Source organism: Tursiops truncatus, chromosome 3 (genome assembly GCF_011762595.2).
Source record: "Tursiops truncatus isolate mTurTru1 chromosome 3, mTurTru1.mat.Y, whole genome shotgun sequence".
NCBI classification, from domain to species: domain Eukaryota; kingdom Metazoa; phylum Chordata; class Mammalia; order Artiodactyla; family Delphinidae; genus Tursiops; species Tursiops truncatus.
In genome coordinates, this window is record NC_047036.1 from 97,641,029 (window position 1) to 97,657,551 (window position 16,523).

At 37.2% G+C, this 16,523-nt stretch overlaps 1 protein-coding gene across 5 annotated transcripts in view; it reads left to right on the forward strand.

Annotated features, from left to right (window-relative positions):
• DMXL1 (Dmx like 1) overlaps positions 1-16,523 on the forward strand; it is a 259,666-nt gene that overhangs the window by 11,831 nt on the left and 231,312 nt on the right. For all 5 annotated transcript variants that reach the window (XM_033853102.2, XM_073802431.1, XM_073802432.1 and 2 more), the window contains exons 2-4: positions 9,657-9,782; positions 13,077-13,148; positions 15,969-16,047. In XM_033853102.2, the coding sequence (XP_033708993.1) occupies positions 9,657-9,782; positions 13,077-13,148; positions 15,969-16,047 (277 nt within the window). The remainder of the gene's footprint in view (positions 1-9,656; positions 9,783-13,076; positions 13,149-15,968; positions 16,048-16,523) is intronic.

The window sequence follows — 16,523 nt, forward strand, 5'->3', positions numbered from 1 at the left end:
GGAATATCTTTTTCCATCCCCTTACTTTCAGTCTGTATGTGTCTCTAGGTCTGAAGTGGGTCTCTTGTAGACAGCATATATAAGGGTCTTGTTTTTGTATCCATTCAGCTAATCTGTGTCTTTTGGTGGGAGCATTTAGTCCATTTACATTTAAGGTAATTATCGATATGTATGTTCCTATTCCCATTTCTAAATTGTTTTGGGTTCGTTATTATAGGTCTTTTCCTTCTCTTGTGTTTCTTGTCTAGAGAAGATCCTTTAGCATTTGTTGTAAAGCTGGTTTGGTGGTGCTGAACTCTCTCAGCTTTTGCTTGTCTGTAAAGGTTTTAATTTCTCCATCAAATCTGAATGAGATCCTTGCTGGGTAGAGTAGTCTTGGCTGCAGGTTTTTCTCCTTCATCACTTTCAGTATGTCCTGCCACTCCCTTCTGGCTTGTAGGGTTTCTGCTGAGAGATCAGCTGTTAACCTTATGGGGATTCCCTTATGTGTTATTTGTTGTTTTTCCCTTGCTGCTTTTAATATGCTTTCTTTGTATTTAATTTTTGACAGTTTGATTAATATGTGTCTTGGCGTATTTCTCCTTGTATTTATCCTGTATGGGACTCTCTGTGCCTCCTGGACTTGATGAACTATTTCCTTTCCCATATTAGGGAAGTTTTCAACTATAATCTCTTCAAATAGTTTCTCAGTCCCTTTCTTTTTCTCTTCTTCTTCTGGAACCCCTATAACTCGAATGTTGGTGTGTTTAATGTTGTCCCAGAGGTCTCTGAGACTGTCCTCAGTTCTCTTCATTCTTTTTTCTTTATTCTGCTCTGCAGTAGTTATTTCCACTATTTTATCTTCCAGGTCACTTATCCATTCTTCTGCCTCAGTTATTCTGCTATTGATCCCATCTAGAGTACTTTTAATTTCATTTATTGTGTTGTTCATCGTTGCTTGTTTCATGTTTAGTTCTTCTAGGTCCTTGTTAACTGATTCTTGCATTTTGTCCATTCTATTGTCCATTCTATCTCCAAGATTTCGGATCAACCTTACTATCATTGTGAATTCTTTTTCAGGTAGACTGCCTATTTCCTCTTCATTTGTTAGGTCTGGTGCATTTTTATCTTGCTCCTTTATCTGCTGTGTGTTTTTCTGTCTTCTCATTTTGGTTATCTTACTGTGTTTGGGGTCTCCTTTTTGCAGGCTGCAGGTTCCTAGTTCCTCCTGTTTTTGATGTCTGTCTCCAGTGGCTAAGGTTGGTTCAGTGGGTTGTGTAGGCTTCCTGGTGGAGGGGACTAGTGCCTGTGTTGTGGTGGATGAGGCTGGATCTTGTCTCTCTAGTGGGCAGGTTCACGTCTGGTGGTGTGTTTTGGGGTGTCTGTGGCCTTATTATGATTTTAGGCAGCCTCTGTGCTAATGGGTGGGGTTGTGTTCCTGTTTTGCTAGTTGTTTGGCATAGGTTTTCCAGCACTGTGGCTTGCTGGTTGTTGAGTGAAGCTGGGTGCTGGTGTTAAGATGGAGGTCTCCGGGAGATTTTCGCCGTTTGATATTATGTGGAGCTGGGAGGTCTCTTGTTGACCAGTGTCCTGAAGTTGGCTCTCCTACCTCAGAGGCAGAGCCCTGCCTCCTGGCTGGAGCACCAAGAGCTTTTCATCCACACGGCTCAGGATAAAAGGGAGAAAAAGTAGAGGGAATTAATAGAAGTATGAGGAAAGAAAGAAGGAAAGGAGGGTAGGAAGGAAGGAAGAAAGAAGCAAAGAAGGAAAGAAGGCAAGAAGGAAAGAAGGGAGGGAGGGAGGAAGGAAGGAGGGAAAGAAGGAAAAAAGACAGAAAGAAGATACAGTAAAAATAAAATAAAGTATAATAAAGTTATTGAATTAAAAAATTCTTATTTAGAAAAAAAAAAAAGGGACGGATAGAACCTTAGGACAAATGTTGGAAGCAAAGCTATACTGACAAAATCTTACACAGAAGCATACACATACACCCTCACTAAAAGAGGTAAAGGGGGAAAAATCATAAATCTTGCTGTCAGAGACCACCTCCTCAATTTGGGATGATTCGTTGTATAAAGGAGGGAAGGAAGGAAAGAAAGAAAGAAAGAAAGGACGAAGGTAAAGTATAATAACGTTATTAAAATTAAAATTGATTATTAAGAAAAAAATCTTAAGAAAAAACCATGGACGGATAGAACCCTAGGACAAATGGTGGAAGCAAGACTATACAAACAAGATCTCACACAGAAGCATACACATACACAGTCACAAAAAGAGGAAAAGGGAAAAAATCATAGATCTTGCTCCTAAAGTCCACTTCCTTAATTTGGGATGATTGGTTGTCTATTCAGGTATTCCACAGATGCAGGGTATATCAAGTTGATTTCGGAGCTTTAATCCGCTGCTTCTGAGGCTGCTGGGAGAGATTTCCCTTTCTCTTCTTTGTTCTCACAGCCCCCAGGGCTCAGCTTTGGATTTGGCCCTGCCACTGCGTGTAGGTCGCTGGAGGGCGTCTGTTTTTTGCTCAGACAGGACGGGGTTAAAAGAGCCACTGATTCGGGGGCTCTGGCGCACTCAGGCCGGCGGGGAGGGAGGGGCACGGAGTGCGGGGCGGGCCTGCGGTGGCAAAGGCCGGCGTGACTTGCACCAGCCTGAGGCGCGCTGTGCGTTCTCCCGGGGAAGTTGTCCCTGGATCCCGGGAATCTGGCAGTGGCGGGCTGCACAGGCTCCGCGGAAGAGGGGTGTGGAGAGTGACCTGTGCTCGCACACAGGCCCCTTGGTGGCGGCAGTAGCAGCCTTAACGTCTCCCGCCCGCCTCTGGGGTCCGCTTTTAGCCGCGGTTTGCGCCCATCTCTGGATTCTGCGCTTTCAGCCGCGGCTCGCGCTCGTCTCTGGGGTCCGCGCTTTCAGCTGCGGCTCGCGCCCGTCTCTGGGGTCCGCGCTTTTAGCCGCGGCTCGCGCCCGTCTCTGGAGTTCCTTTAAGCAGCGTTCTTAAACCCCTCTCCTCACGCCCCAGGAAACAAAGAGGGAAGGAAAAGTCTCCTGCCTCTTCGACAGGTGCAGACTTTTCCCCGGACTCCGGACTCCCTCCCGGCTAGCTGTGGTGCACTAACCCCTTCAGGCTTTGTTCAAGCCGCCAACCCCAGTCCTCTCCCTGCGCTCCGTCCGAAACCGAAACCCGAGCCTCAGAGCCTCAGCTCGCAGCCCCGCCCGCCCTGGCGGGTGAGCAGAGAAGCCTCTCGGGCTGGTGAGTGCCGCTCGGCACCGATCCTCTGTGCGGGAATCTTCCCGCTTTGCCCTCCGCACCCGTTGCTGTGCACTCCTCCGCGGCTTCGAAGCTCCCCCCTCCGCCTCCCGCAGTCTCCGCCCGCGAAGGGGCTTCCTAGTGTGTGGAAACTTTTCCTCCTTCACAGCTCCCTCCCACTGGTGCAGGTGCCGTCCCTATTCTTTTGTCTCTGTTTTTTCTTTTTTTCTTTTGCCCTACCCAGGTATGTGGGGAGTTTCTTGCCTTTTGGGAGGTCTGAGGTCTTCTGCCAGCCTTCAGCAGGTGTTCTGTAGGAGCTGTTCCACGTGTAGATGTACTTCTGGTGTATCTGTGGGGAGGAAGGTGATCTCCGCGTCTTACTCTTCCGCCATCTTCCGCCTTCACCATACTGTTTTGATTTTTATAGCTTTGCAACATGGTTTGAAATAAGGAAATGTGATGGTTCCAGCTTAGTTTTTCTTTAAGATTGCTTTGGCTATTTGGGGTCTTCTGTGGTTCCATGTGAATTTTAGGATTTTTTTTTTCCCTATGTGAAAAATGCCACTGGAATTTTGATAGAGATTACATTGAATCTATAGATGGTTTTGTGTAGTATGGACATTTCAGCAATATTAATTCTTCCAGTCCAAGAACAGAAAATGTCTTTTCATTTATTTGTGTTGTCAGCTTCTTTAATCAATGTCTTACAGTTTTCTGTGTACAAGACTTTTCACCTTGGTTACATTTACTCTTAAGTATTTTATTTTTGATGCTATTGTAAATTGGATTTTCTTAATTTCTTTTTTGAATAGTTTATTGTTAGCATATAGAAATGCAGTTGATTTTTGTATGTTGATTTTGTATTCTGCAGTTTTGCTGAGTTCATTTCTTAGTTCTAACAGTTTTTTGGTGGAATCTTTAGGGTTTCTATATGTAATATCTTGTCTTCTGCAAACAGACAATTTTACATCTTCCTTTCTGATTCGAATGCCTTTTATTTCTTTTTCTTGCCTAATTGCTCTGGCTAGGACTTCCAATATTATGTTGAATAGAATTGGTGGGAGTGTGTGCATCCTTGTCTTTTTCCTGATCTTAGAGGAAAGCTTTTAGCTTTTTATCATTGAGTATATTAGCTATAAGCTTGTCATATATGGCCTTTATGGAACCATCCTTGCATCCCAGGGGTAAATCCCACTTGATTATGGTATAAGATCTTTTTAATGTGCGCTTGAAATCAGTTTGCTAGTATTTTGTTCAAGATTTTTGCATCTATATTCATCAGGGAAATTGGCCTGTAATTTTCTTTTCTTATAGTGCCTTGTGTAGCTTTGGTATAACGGTAATGTTGACCTTGTTAAATGGCCTCTTCAGTTTTTTGGAAGGGTTTGACAAGGATTGGTGTTAATTATTCTTTAAATGTTTTGTAGAATTCACTGGTAAAGCCAACTGGTCCTGGGCTTTTATTTGTTGGGAAGTTTTGATTACCTTATCAATTAGTGTATTATATTTTCTCAGTTTTCTAAAAGAGTAAATATTGATAGTGATAACCCACACAAACTAAAGCTCTTGGGGAGGGAGAAGCTAGGGTGGTTATCCTCAGTATTTTCTTAAGTGTACAAAGGATTACTGAAACCAGAGAGTTTGAGAACCATTGCTTTATAGTATTCCATTGTATGATTATACTGCAGTTTTTTTTTTAACTTTTTATTTTACATTGGAGTACAGTTGATTAACAATGTTGTGTTAGTTTCAGGTGTACAACAAAGTGATTCAGTTATAAGTATCTATTCTTTTTCAAATTGTTCTCCCAATTAGGTTGTTACAGAATATTGAGCAGAGTTCCCTGTGCTATACAGTAGGTCCTTGGTGGCTATCCATTTAAAATATATATACTACAGTTTATTTATGCATTCTATTATATGTTTGAGTTGGTTCTACTTTGGAGCTTTTATGAATAGCTATGAATGTTCTTGTACATGTCTCTTAGTGTACATATAGACACATTTCTGTTGGGTATAAACTTAGAGGTAGAATTGCTGGATCATTGAGTGTGCCTGTGTTTACCTTTCCAAAGTAGTGGGACCATTTTATTTTACATTCGTATGAGCAGTTATGGGAATTCTGGTTGCTTTACATCCAAAGAAGTCATTTTTAATTATAGGAAGAAATTAGGGGACAGTTATTAAATTCACATCATGTTTATTTATAAGGCATTGTATGGCAGCATAGCAGAAGGAGTAAGAGCATGTTCTTTCCCATTAGTTATAACTTGCTTTCAGTCTCATTTGTGTCTGATACTAGCTCTGAGACTTGAGCCAATTACTCAATCTAAGTTCGAGTTTCCTTATCAGTAAAATGGATTGATTATAGTAAATATCTCACAGGATTTGTTGTGAGGATTAAATGGGATACCAGTGAAAAGCACTTAGCATTTGGCCCTGTCAAGAAGAAAAAATAGGCTCAGATGACTACAGTGAATGAAAGATAGAGGAAAGCACAAAAAAGTGCCCCCCTCCCCGCCCCCATCTCTTTTTCTGGCTGTTTATTTGTATCCTTTATCACACTGGTAAGCATAAGTGTTTCCCTGAGTTCTTCGCACTGTTTTAGCAAATAAATCCAAGGGGGAAGAGGTCATGGGAACCTTTGACTGGGACAGAAGTTGTGGGTAATCTGAGGACCTACTATTTGTGATTAGCATCTGAAGTGGAGGGCAGTCTCAGTTAAGGCTGAGCCCTTAACTTGTGGGATCTGATGCTATCTCCAGGCAGATAGTGTCAGGACTGAGTTAAATTGTAGGATACTCAGTTGGTGTCACATAATTGCTTGCTTGGTGTGGTTAAAACCCCCCCCATATCTGTTGTCAGAAGTGTTGTGAATGTGGTAATAATGTGAGAGCAAAGGAGAAACACGGGAGGAAGACTAGTTTTTTCCTTCTCACTCTCCAAGGCTGCAAACGTATAGTCAAATTCTGTGTTCATAAGTTACTTAGTTCCTTCCTGCCTTCTTTCTTTCAGTGTAGATATAGTATTTGTTTGAAATGTACTTAGTTCCTTTGTTTCACCTCCCCCCCATTCTGATTGATTTAAATCAATTTTTTGAATATGTATGATGTTAACGTGTTTCAAAAGTCATAACTAGTGTCCACTGGTAGATGAATGGATAAAGGTGTGTGTGTGTGTGTGTGTGTGTGTATACATGTATACATACACAGTAGAATATTACTCAGCCATAAAAAAAGAATGGAATCTTGCCATTTGTGACAATATGTGTGGACCTGGAGGGTATTATGCTAAGTGAAGTAAGTCAGACAAAGACAAATACCGTATGATTTCACTTATATGTGGAATCTAAAAAACAAAACAAATGAACAAACAGCAGAACGGTAACAGACTCATAGATACAGGGGACAAATGTGGTTGCCAGAGCGGAGGGAAGGGGGAGGTGGGAGTGATAAGTGAAATAGGTAAGGGAGATTAAGAAATAGAAACTTCCAGTTACAAAATAAATGAGTCATGGGCATTAAATGTACAGCATGGGGAATATAGTCAATAATACTGTAATATCTTTGTATGGTGACACATAATAACTAGACTTAATGATGATCACTTTATAATGTATGGAAATGTAGAATCACGGAGTTGTGCACCTGGAACTAACAGAGTGCTGTAGGTCAGTTATACTTCAATTTTAAAAAGAAGTCGTGAGTATATAAAATGTTATACTCAGAAGTGTTATTCTTTGCTTCCACTTCATCTTCTCCCCTTTTGTAGGTATCCAACTTCATTTTTCCCTAGTTTTATTCTCCCTTTGTTCCTTTTTGTAGCAAGCCAGGTACACGTGTTTTATTTTCCTTGTTCCTTACACACAAAAAATTGCCATATATGCTCTTTTCTACTTTTTTTTTTTCACTTTATAATATCCCCTAGAAATCACTCCAAGTCAGTTCATAGATTTCTTCCTCATTGTTTTTATAGCTGTTTAATACTCCATCGTGGCTATGTACCACAGTTTATTCAACCAGTATTCTGTGCACAGCAGGATTTTTAAGATGTTTACACATTCTTGAAAATGATTAAGAAATGGAACAAAACACAAATAGAGTTTGAGTCTCTAATGCATTTTATATTTAATTAGTCAAATAAACTATAAAAATTAAAATTCTGTAGTCAAGAAAACCAGAAGTTGTTTTTATTATAAGCCCCAAGGATAATAGTCAACTGATGAACTGTAAACTGCAGTTCATTATATTTGTTTTTTGTTTTTTCCCCATTTACCAGTTTATTGCCATCCATTAGTTATAACTCTGAAAGAAGAAAGTGAGGACTAAATGACAGAGATATTCCAGATGAAGATCAATAATTTTTATTCAATTTAAAGTTTGCCAAAACTAGGGATAGATAGCTTTGCACCTTCTAGTGCTGTCACTAAGGAAAAATTAACTGACAGGCAGTGATAGTATAATAGCAGCAGCAAAAGAACAAGGGTAATCCAGAACCAGATAAGTCTTTGAATGATCAAGGTTTATTTGTATTATAAGTTGGCATCTTTCTATAGGGATAGATGTTTATTTCTGAGGTAACTTTGCATTTATCAAGTTTATAAATGTTTAATACTTGTTGAAATAAACAGTAATTTTGTGAGGTACTTCAGGATTCATGTAGACTTAATTCAGGAAAACTTAGAGTCCTGATTGACAAAAATAGGTGCAACACAATATCTGTAAGTAGATATATAATTGCAGGTAAACAAAAAGAAGGCAAAGTTATGAACACATTTTAAAATATATGTATATTCTAGTTAATGGAAACTGAAAAAATTTTGTTTAGTGAGGAGGAAATCTACATTGTAAACATTCCAAATTTAATACAGTATTTTGGTAAACAGTGACAATCAGTATTTTATCAAAATATAATATTCAGGAGAAAATCAGTTTCTAAAATATTAAGGTATTTTAGAGTATTGTTAATGACATTTTTCATAAATTAGTTTTTGGAATTTATTCTGGCTGTTAGTCTTGTGACAAGCCTTATGATCCTATTGTGGATATTTACACCTAGGTGAGCAGACCATCATGAGGTTTTTTGTTTGTTTACTGAGCCAGTTTTTTCCACTGTGTGGCACTAGTAGAAACAGACTTGATTTCCCCTAATTCCTTTTAGGAAAATTCCAGACAAGCATGCTTAACTAGGGAAGTTCCTGTTCTGACATCAAAATAGCACTAGATCAAAAATCAAGAGATCAGAGTTCTCAAGCCCACTCTGCCACTAAGAAGTTGTCGGCCAATTTAGGCCTCATTTTCTTGTTGATAATGTGAGCAGATTTATTTGTATGTTCTTTCAAGTCCCTTTTCTAATATTTTTTGGTAGCTTGTACAGAACCATTTTGGCTTTGGTAGGAATTACGGTCATGAAGTATATATTAAGTATAATATTTTTTACATTAAGTAAGGTGTATGTATATGTGCAAAAGTGATGAGAAAGTAAAGAATTACTAAAATTTTAAGAACTTAGGATGGAAAGCAGTTTGTGATAGATATCTTATTTTCAGAATTATGCTGCATGTAAATTCTAGGACGACAGCCACGTACTCTTAAATGGAAGAAACTCCTGTGATCTAAGAGCAGAGAACAAGATAAACTTGAACCCTACTTTTTCGTCTTGGACCTTAACTTGTAGTAATGGAAATGGATAACAAGCAAGATATTTACAAATTGTGGTATATGCTATGAAGAAGAAAAAGAGTAGTGTGATGGAAAGTAATTAGGGGAGGGGGGAAGAATATTGATCAATATGAGTATATTCAGGAACTGAGACATGAATGTTGAAAAGAAACTAGTTAGACAAAGACCAGGCAGATAGAAGGAAGGTAAACCACCTTGAGGTGAAAAAAGATTGTTACGCCCAAGAAACAGAAAGAAGGGCAATGTAAGGGCAGGAGCCAATTGAGGGAATGAAAGAGTAGCTTGAGATGGATTTGGGGAATTAGGACAATCATTTAGGGCATTGACATTGATAAGAAGTTGAGATTTTATTCCAAGTGCGATGAGGAAACTATTGAAGGGAAAATTACTTGGTGTAATAAACATTTTTAAAAGATCACTCTTGTCTGTGTGTGGAAAGGAATTAGAGGGAAGCAAGAATGGAAGCAGTCAGAGTATAAACAATAATGCAGGAGAGAGATTATGGTAGTTTAGATAAGGGCAGTAGCATTCAGTGGAGATGGAAAAAGTGAAAGGAATTGGTATATATTTTGCAGAAAGGACTGACTGATGGGACTATATATGGGAGGTAAGGGGAATATTCTCAAATAAGATTTTTTAAAATATTTAAAATTAGTCTGTTAATATTTAATGCCAGTGTTATACATGATAAATATTTTCTTGACAATTTTATCATTTTTATTTTACTTTGTTCATTTTTTTCTTTGTTTTTAGGCTTATGCCTCTGGATGTGACATTGTTATACTGGGAAGTGATTTTGAAAGACTGCAAATAATCCCAGGAGCTAAACATGGAAATATTCAAGTAGGATGTGTAGATTGTTCAATGCAACAAGGCAAGGTTTGTAATCTTGTGGTGATATGAGATTTGTTTTGAATATGGTTTTTATAAGTATAGTCTCTGAAGTATCTATTTCCTATTGAATTAGAGACTTGCTGTGTTTCCAAGACAATGTAGCTACAGATTTCTTTGGCTCTCTAAGATGCACTCTAGAGAACAAAATTCCTGACTCAGATGTATCTTAGAGATTGTCAGGAATTCTGTTCTCATATAATCTTGAAATATAGCATAGTTTTCTCCATGAATTGACAAACAAATGTAATATTACCTGTAGAATAGGTATAAAGCTTACTTATTTAAAAATTGATTGGATTGAGGGAAAGGAGTGACAATAAACTTCAGTCTATTTAGAAATAAACCCTGAAAAGAAATTGTTGTTAGAGTCCTTTTTTGTCTGTAAACAGGTAGTTATCTCCTTGTAACTTCTAGATAAACTTTGTACAAAAATGAACATAAATTGATAATTTTTTGAATAATTTATTCCAAGTCTATAAGAAAAATGAAAAATTTAATTTGAACTTCCGTTTACACATGGAAAGTATAAAGTTACCTTGAAAGTAAAAAAGCAACAAAAAACAAAAGAAACAGGGCATGGGCTTTCCTGGTGGCGCAGTGGTTGAGAGTCTGCCTGCCAATGCCGGGGACACGGGTTCGTGCCCCAGTCCGGGAAGATCCCACATGCCGCGCGGAGCGGCTGAGCCTGTGAGCCATGGACGCTGAGCCTGCGCATCTGGAGCCTGTGCTCCGCAACGGGAGAGGCCACAACAGTGAAAGGCCCGCGTACCGCAAAAAAAAAAAAAAAAAAGAAACAGGGCATATGATTTAACATCAGGTTAAATACAGTTCTGTATAGTACCAGAGTTGGGAGAGTTATAACTTATAGGCAGTATAGTGTATAGCTTAATATAGCACCATATAGGCATAGATGACCAGGCCTAGGTACAGTTGCAGCTAGACTAGGCTGAACTTTGCAAATTTAATTTTTTTGGTAGATACTTAATTCATGTATATTGTTTGTGATTCTACCAGAACATTTTGTGTGAGAAATCAAAATGGGCCCAACCTTATTTTTTTTAATGTAATCATTCCTAATAAGGCTGCCAATCTGAAAAGTTACTTCTTGGGACCTAGTTTAAAGATACTCGTAACAAAGGAGTTTCAACTCTTGTAGTCTTTGCCTACTTTTTGGACTACTGTTCTTTTTGTTATTCCTGTGTTCCTTCCTTTCAGTAGAGTTACAGGTATCTCATCTGTCTTTCTTTTGTTCATGCCTTTCATTCTCACTGTACTACGAAAGTGGTTTTTATTATGGAATGCTAAAAATCCTTGAGACTTTTTTCCCTTTCTCTTCATGTTTGTTTGATCTCGTAGCTCTGTAGTTCTGTAATCTTGATTGTATATAAAAACTTACTTATACCATTTAGATTCACATAGGGCTTGTTAATGTTGGAAATCTAATTTTAGAAATTTTCAATATGAGTTATCTTTTAATCTATGTTACATGAAATCCAGGTTAGAATGAAGAGGTCATTTGGTTTTATAATTATTCTAATAAAGGGTAAATTTCCTTTGTTTTACAGAAAACAGTATACTCAAATGATTCCTTAAGGTATCAAGACGAAAATTTGTAGATTTTGGTACTTGGGATTTCTGTTTACCTTTTAGAAGGAAATGCTTCTTGATACCATAGGCATCAATATTTTATCATTACTGTTTTTTTATTTGTACTACCAGATTAATTTTCCTAAGAAAATTCATCTGCATTTGACTTGTTATTCATTTGCTTAAAACCATTCTTAGTTTCCCATGAACTTAGAAAAGTTCAAATTGTTCACCTTGGTTTGAGACCTTATTTAACCCACTCACACTTGCCTTTTTGGCCTCATGTCCATTATTTCTCTCTTCTGCCTGGGCTGGTGCTCAGTCACCTCCCAACGTACTTTACCTCTTTTAATATTTACACTCGTGGGGACTTCCCTGGTAGTCCAGTGGTTAAGACTCCACACACCCAATGCAGGGGCCCCAGCTGCAATCCCTGGTCAGGGAACTAGATCCTGCATGCGGCAACGAAGATTTCACGTGCCGCGACTACGACCTGGAGCAGCCAAATAAATAAATATTAAAAAAAAAAGATGTACACTTGTGTTCATACTATGCCCTATTTCTAAAATTGAACACTCACTGCAGTTTGAAATTCTATCCACATTTAAAGGCGCAAACTAAATACTCCCAGGTGAAGTCAGTGCAGATGATTTCTACCTTCTAAGATCTCCTCAGAACACTTTAAAATATCCATTGAAAGTTTTTTTTTCCATTATGTATGTTACATCCTCATTTCTTACTGTCTTCACTAGATTATATGTTCTTATTTTTATCCCTGATCATTCATTCTATCTATATATCTGTCTGATTTCTGATGTTTTAATGTTCTTCATTTGTGACTCACTCAAGCTATAGTAGTAGCTACCTTATAAAACAGAGCCAGCAAGGGTTATGCTTCATTGATTTAAGAGTAAATATTTGAAAGTTACTCAAATAAAATAGAATATTGAAAAAATATACTCCTTAGAGAGTTTACAAAGGAATAGATCTAAGTTTTACTTCTAAAAAGTTAAATATACACTGACAGAATTCTGAACTTTGAAGACAGATAACCTAAAAACTTGATTTTTAAGTCACGTCAAATTCCATACTTGACAAGGAATACATCGATACATTTTCTTCTGTGAGGAAGGAAATTAACATTTACTATGCATCTTATATAGATAATTCTTTACCAGATGCTTTACAAATGTTATTTCAACCCTCAAAATAATCCTATTAGGAAGACAGTATTATATATACTGTAAATATAGATAGAAACTAAGGTTCAGAGAGCTTAACTTGCTGGTACACAGTGACAGCACTGGAATTCTGATCCAGATATGGTAGTCCCCAAAACTGACATTCTCAAGTATTGGTGAAAGAAATTTTGTGTTGGGTATTTTTTTTTTTTTTTGCGGTACGCGGGCCTCTCGCTGCTGTGGCCTGTCCCGTTGCGGAGCACAGGCTCCGGACGCACAGGCTCAGCGGCCATGGCTCACGGGCCCAGCCGCTCCATGGCATGTGGGATCTTCCCGGACCGGGGCACGAACCCGTGTCCCCTGCATCGGCAGGCGGACTCTCAACCACTGCGCCACCAGGGAAGCCCTGTGTTGGGTATTTTTTAAGTTATACTGTTAATTTCTTTTGTTCTTTTGATTCATAAGTAAGTTAACATATCCATAAGTTTTCTTTCTTTTTTCTTTTTAAAAGATTGCAGCATCCTATGGAAATGTTGTATCTGTTTTTGAACCAGTTAACCTACCGAAGCAAAAGAAAAATTTGGTCAGTAATTCATCTTTTTCTCTTAGAAATGAAAATGTGTTGTGTATTAAAGTATACCATTTTTAAGAGTACAAAATTAGAGTGATCACATAAATCAGTATAAATTATACACTGTAATTAAAGACAACATGTTAAATGCCACTTCCTTATTAAAGATGTATGTTTCATTGAAGTAGAATTAAACTAAATTGTGCATATGAATTATCTTGAAATGCTTTTCTTTTTTTTCCATCTATCATTTTTTTCTTTTATTAAGTATTTGAAGAGTCAACAACTTGAAACTTGTTAGTTACTTTATTGCTAATGGCAAACATCATTGTCCAGTCATATGTGGCACTTGTTCTTTGTTTCTGTGATCTACTTTTAGGTAGTTTTTCTGCTTTATATATTTTGTTCTTAAAGTGACATGTTTTAATTGCAAAGTCTTAACCTACCCCCTGAACTTACTTTCTTGCACTTATTATATCATGTAATAATTGTTAGTGGGTCAGTGAATTTTTTTTTAATAAAGAAACTATATTCAGAAATAGTTCCTGAGAGTTGGTTAAAACTTTATAATTTATAAATATTGAGGTTATATAGTAGATTTCTTGGGTGTTTAGATGCTCTTAAAGATAACAGTCAGATCAGGCTGTTTTATCCGTTTCTACTGAAGGTTAAGCTAGTGATTTGAACCATGTGGAAGAAGATCAGCATGGTGTGTCTAAAGAGCATTGTAGTAGGAGTCATAGGACTGGTTTATTTCTCTGTTGCTCTGTAGCTATTGAAACTGAGCAGGTCAACCTTAAGAGGCTCTTTGCTCAATTCCGAAATTGGTTAATGTTTGTTTATCTTTGATGTCAGAGACTGTAGAAATGTGTTAAATGTAAAGAATTAAACAGTGTGTCAACAATAGATTTACCTTATATATCTTTTAATAGCTTTCATTTCATTTTCACTTAGCTCATTAGTATCTTACAAATTCCCTCTGACTTAGTTGGGCAGCTGTTACTTCTTTTTTATAAATAAGGCAGCAGAGACCCCAAAATAAGTGACTTGAGCAATGAAACAGCTATTGAGCCCCAGAACTAAGAGAGAAACTAGTTGTCTTGATTCTTGGGTGTGAGCATTCTTTTTCCCTACCTTGTGTTAATGAAAAATATTTTCTCTGGGTTAATTGATATCCATTTTAAAATTTCATGGAAGGAGAGTCCACAGTTCTCTCCTCATTTCTATTTGTGTTTATATATTACCTAATGAATCCAGTGTTAGAGGCTCTCACACCCTTATGAGTTAGTAACTGATAGCACTAAAAACAAATTTTAAAGGTGGTTGCTCCATCCAAAACACTGTATTTCAAATAATACTCAATAAGTGTTTGTTGAATGAAATAGCTGACTTTAAAAAAAAATCAGTTTGTTATGTTAAAATGCCTTTATTGATAAGGGTAGAATTGAGAATTTCAGGTTTTGCCCATTTTCTCTTGTACTAATTATAATTGTTTAATATAATAGTGTAAAAAATTCAATAAGAAGAGGCTTGTTTATTGGTAGGCAGCACTGACTTTGCAGAGAGGGTGAAAAAAAAGCCTGATGAATAAAGGGAAAACTGGATCAAATGGAAAAATCATAAACTTGGAAGATGCACAAAATCTTGAATTCCAGGATATAGTCTCAGAGAATCCTTAGAGCCTCATAAAAAATATTATATTCTTTTATTTGTACATTCTGGAATATTCTTTTAAGATGGTGGTTCTTCACAAGAGGTACACTTCAGAATCACTAGTTGATATGTGTGTCCATATCCTGCCCTGAGGAATTCTAAATGTGTAGGTGTGGGATTGTGCCTGTGTGCTTGTACATATAGATCTAGAGGGAGTTCTGATGTGTGCTGTGATTGAGAGCCATTCCTGCAGGATAGTGTTTCATAAAAGCATATTCTGCAGGCCACCTGTATCAGAATCACCTGGAGATGTTGGTTTAAAGTACAGATTTCCTGTGCCCAGTTCTGGACCTTTTGAATCTGAACCTTTGGGCATGGGTCTTGAGCATTTGAATTTTTAATAAACATCTTAGACTGTTTTCATACTAAAGTATGGGAACGACTACATTAAGATAGTGTTTATGGATCTCAATGTATTAGAGGTTAGAGAAGTCAACTTAGTAGGCCACAACCTGAATTTAAAAGAAAATGAAATATAATAGAAAATGTTAAGAGTGCATCACATGTATTAAGGGTGAACTTAGATTGCATTTATGTGTGTGTATGTGTGTTTGTTCTGGGTTATAGTGCAACATGTATTTCTTACTGGTTTGCAGGTTAAAAAAGTTTGAAAAATATTGCTTTAAGGAATGAAAAACCCTTAAATTATGTAATGTAAGGGAAGTGTTAACATCTCTTATTCTGAATTTTCACACATAACCGTACGCCCTCAGATGAAGATGAAACTTTATAGAGGAGGAATCCTCAAATAGCAGACACAGACATATTTAAAATTAAACCTTTGTAACTATAATAATAATAAAGTAATAATTATAACTTTAAAAGGCTGAGGTTAATATATATGTTGTCCTAGTTGGCAGATACTTATTGGTTGTTTAAATATACTAAAGACAGGCTTTTGGACTTATAGGAATGGATGTTCTCTCACTGATCTCCTCCATCACATATTCCTTATTTTTCTTGACAAGCTGAACATTTTATTCTCTTTAAGTATGACTACATGGTCAATTATACCTAAAAAAAATGAGTACATGTATTGTTAAAAATAATTAGTGTCAGTATATACGTTTGACAGAAAAGATGCCAATAATTATTGACTAAATGACTTTTTAATTTTAGGAATTATATAGTCAGTGGCAGAAAAGTGGCCAATTTTTTCTGGACTCAATAGCACACAATATAACTTGGGATCCTGCAGGTAAGAATACAAGAAGAATTAACTGAAGTGAAATAACACTTGTCTAGGCTATTGCTTTTTTTCTTAGTTTCATGTATTTCAGTTCTGCTTTGTGTGAAATGGTGGGGAACACAAAAGTAAGTAAAACAGGTTGTGCTATTTTAGAGCTTATACTGAAATGAGGAAAATATGCACCATAATAGTGTCCAGCTATTGTAGGAATACCTGTTGTTTTGGGAAGGAGACACTAATTCTTTGTGGGGAATCAAAGTTCCATTGCAGAGGAGCCTTTTGCCATGAGAGTAGATAGATTTTGACAGTGAAGGTGGGAATAGGTTGAAGAAGGAAAAAAGAAGTGAATTCTAAGAAGAGATAATGTGTATATGTATCAGTTATCTATTTCTGCATTAGAAAATCATCCTAAAGTTATTTTTACCAATTTACCAGAGTGAGCAAAGAGGAACAAAGAAAGAAAGCATAAGATATATTCTAGTAAT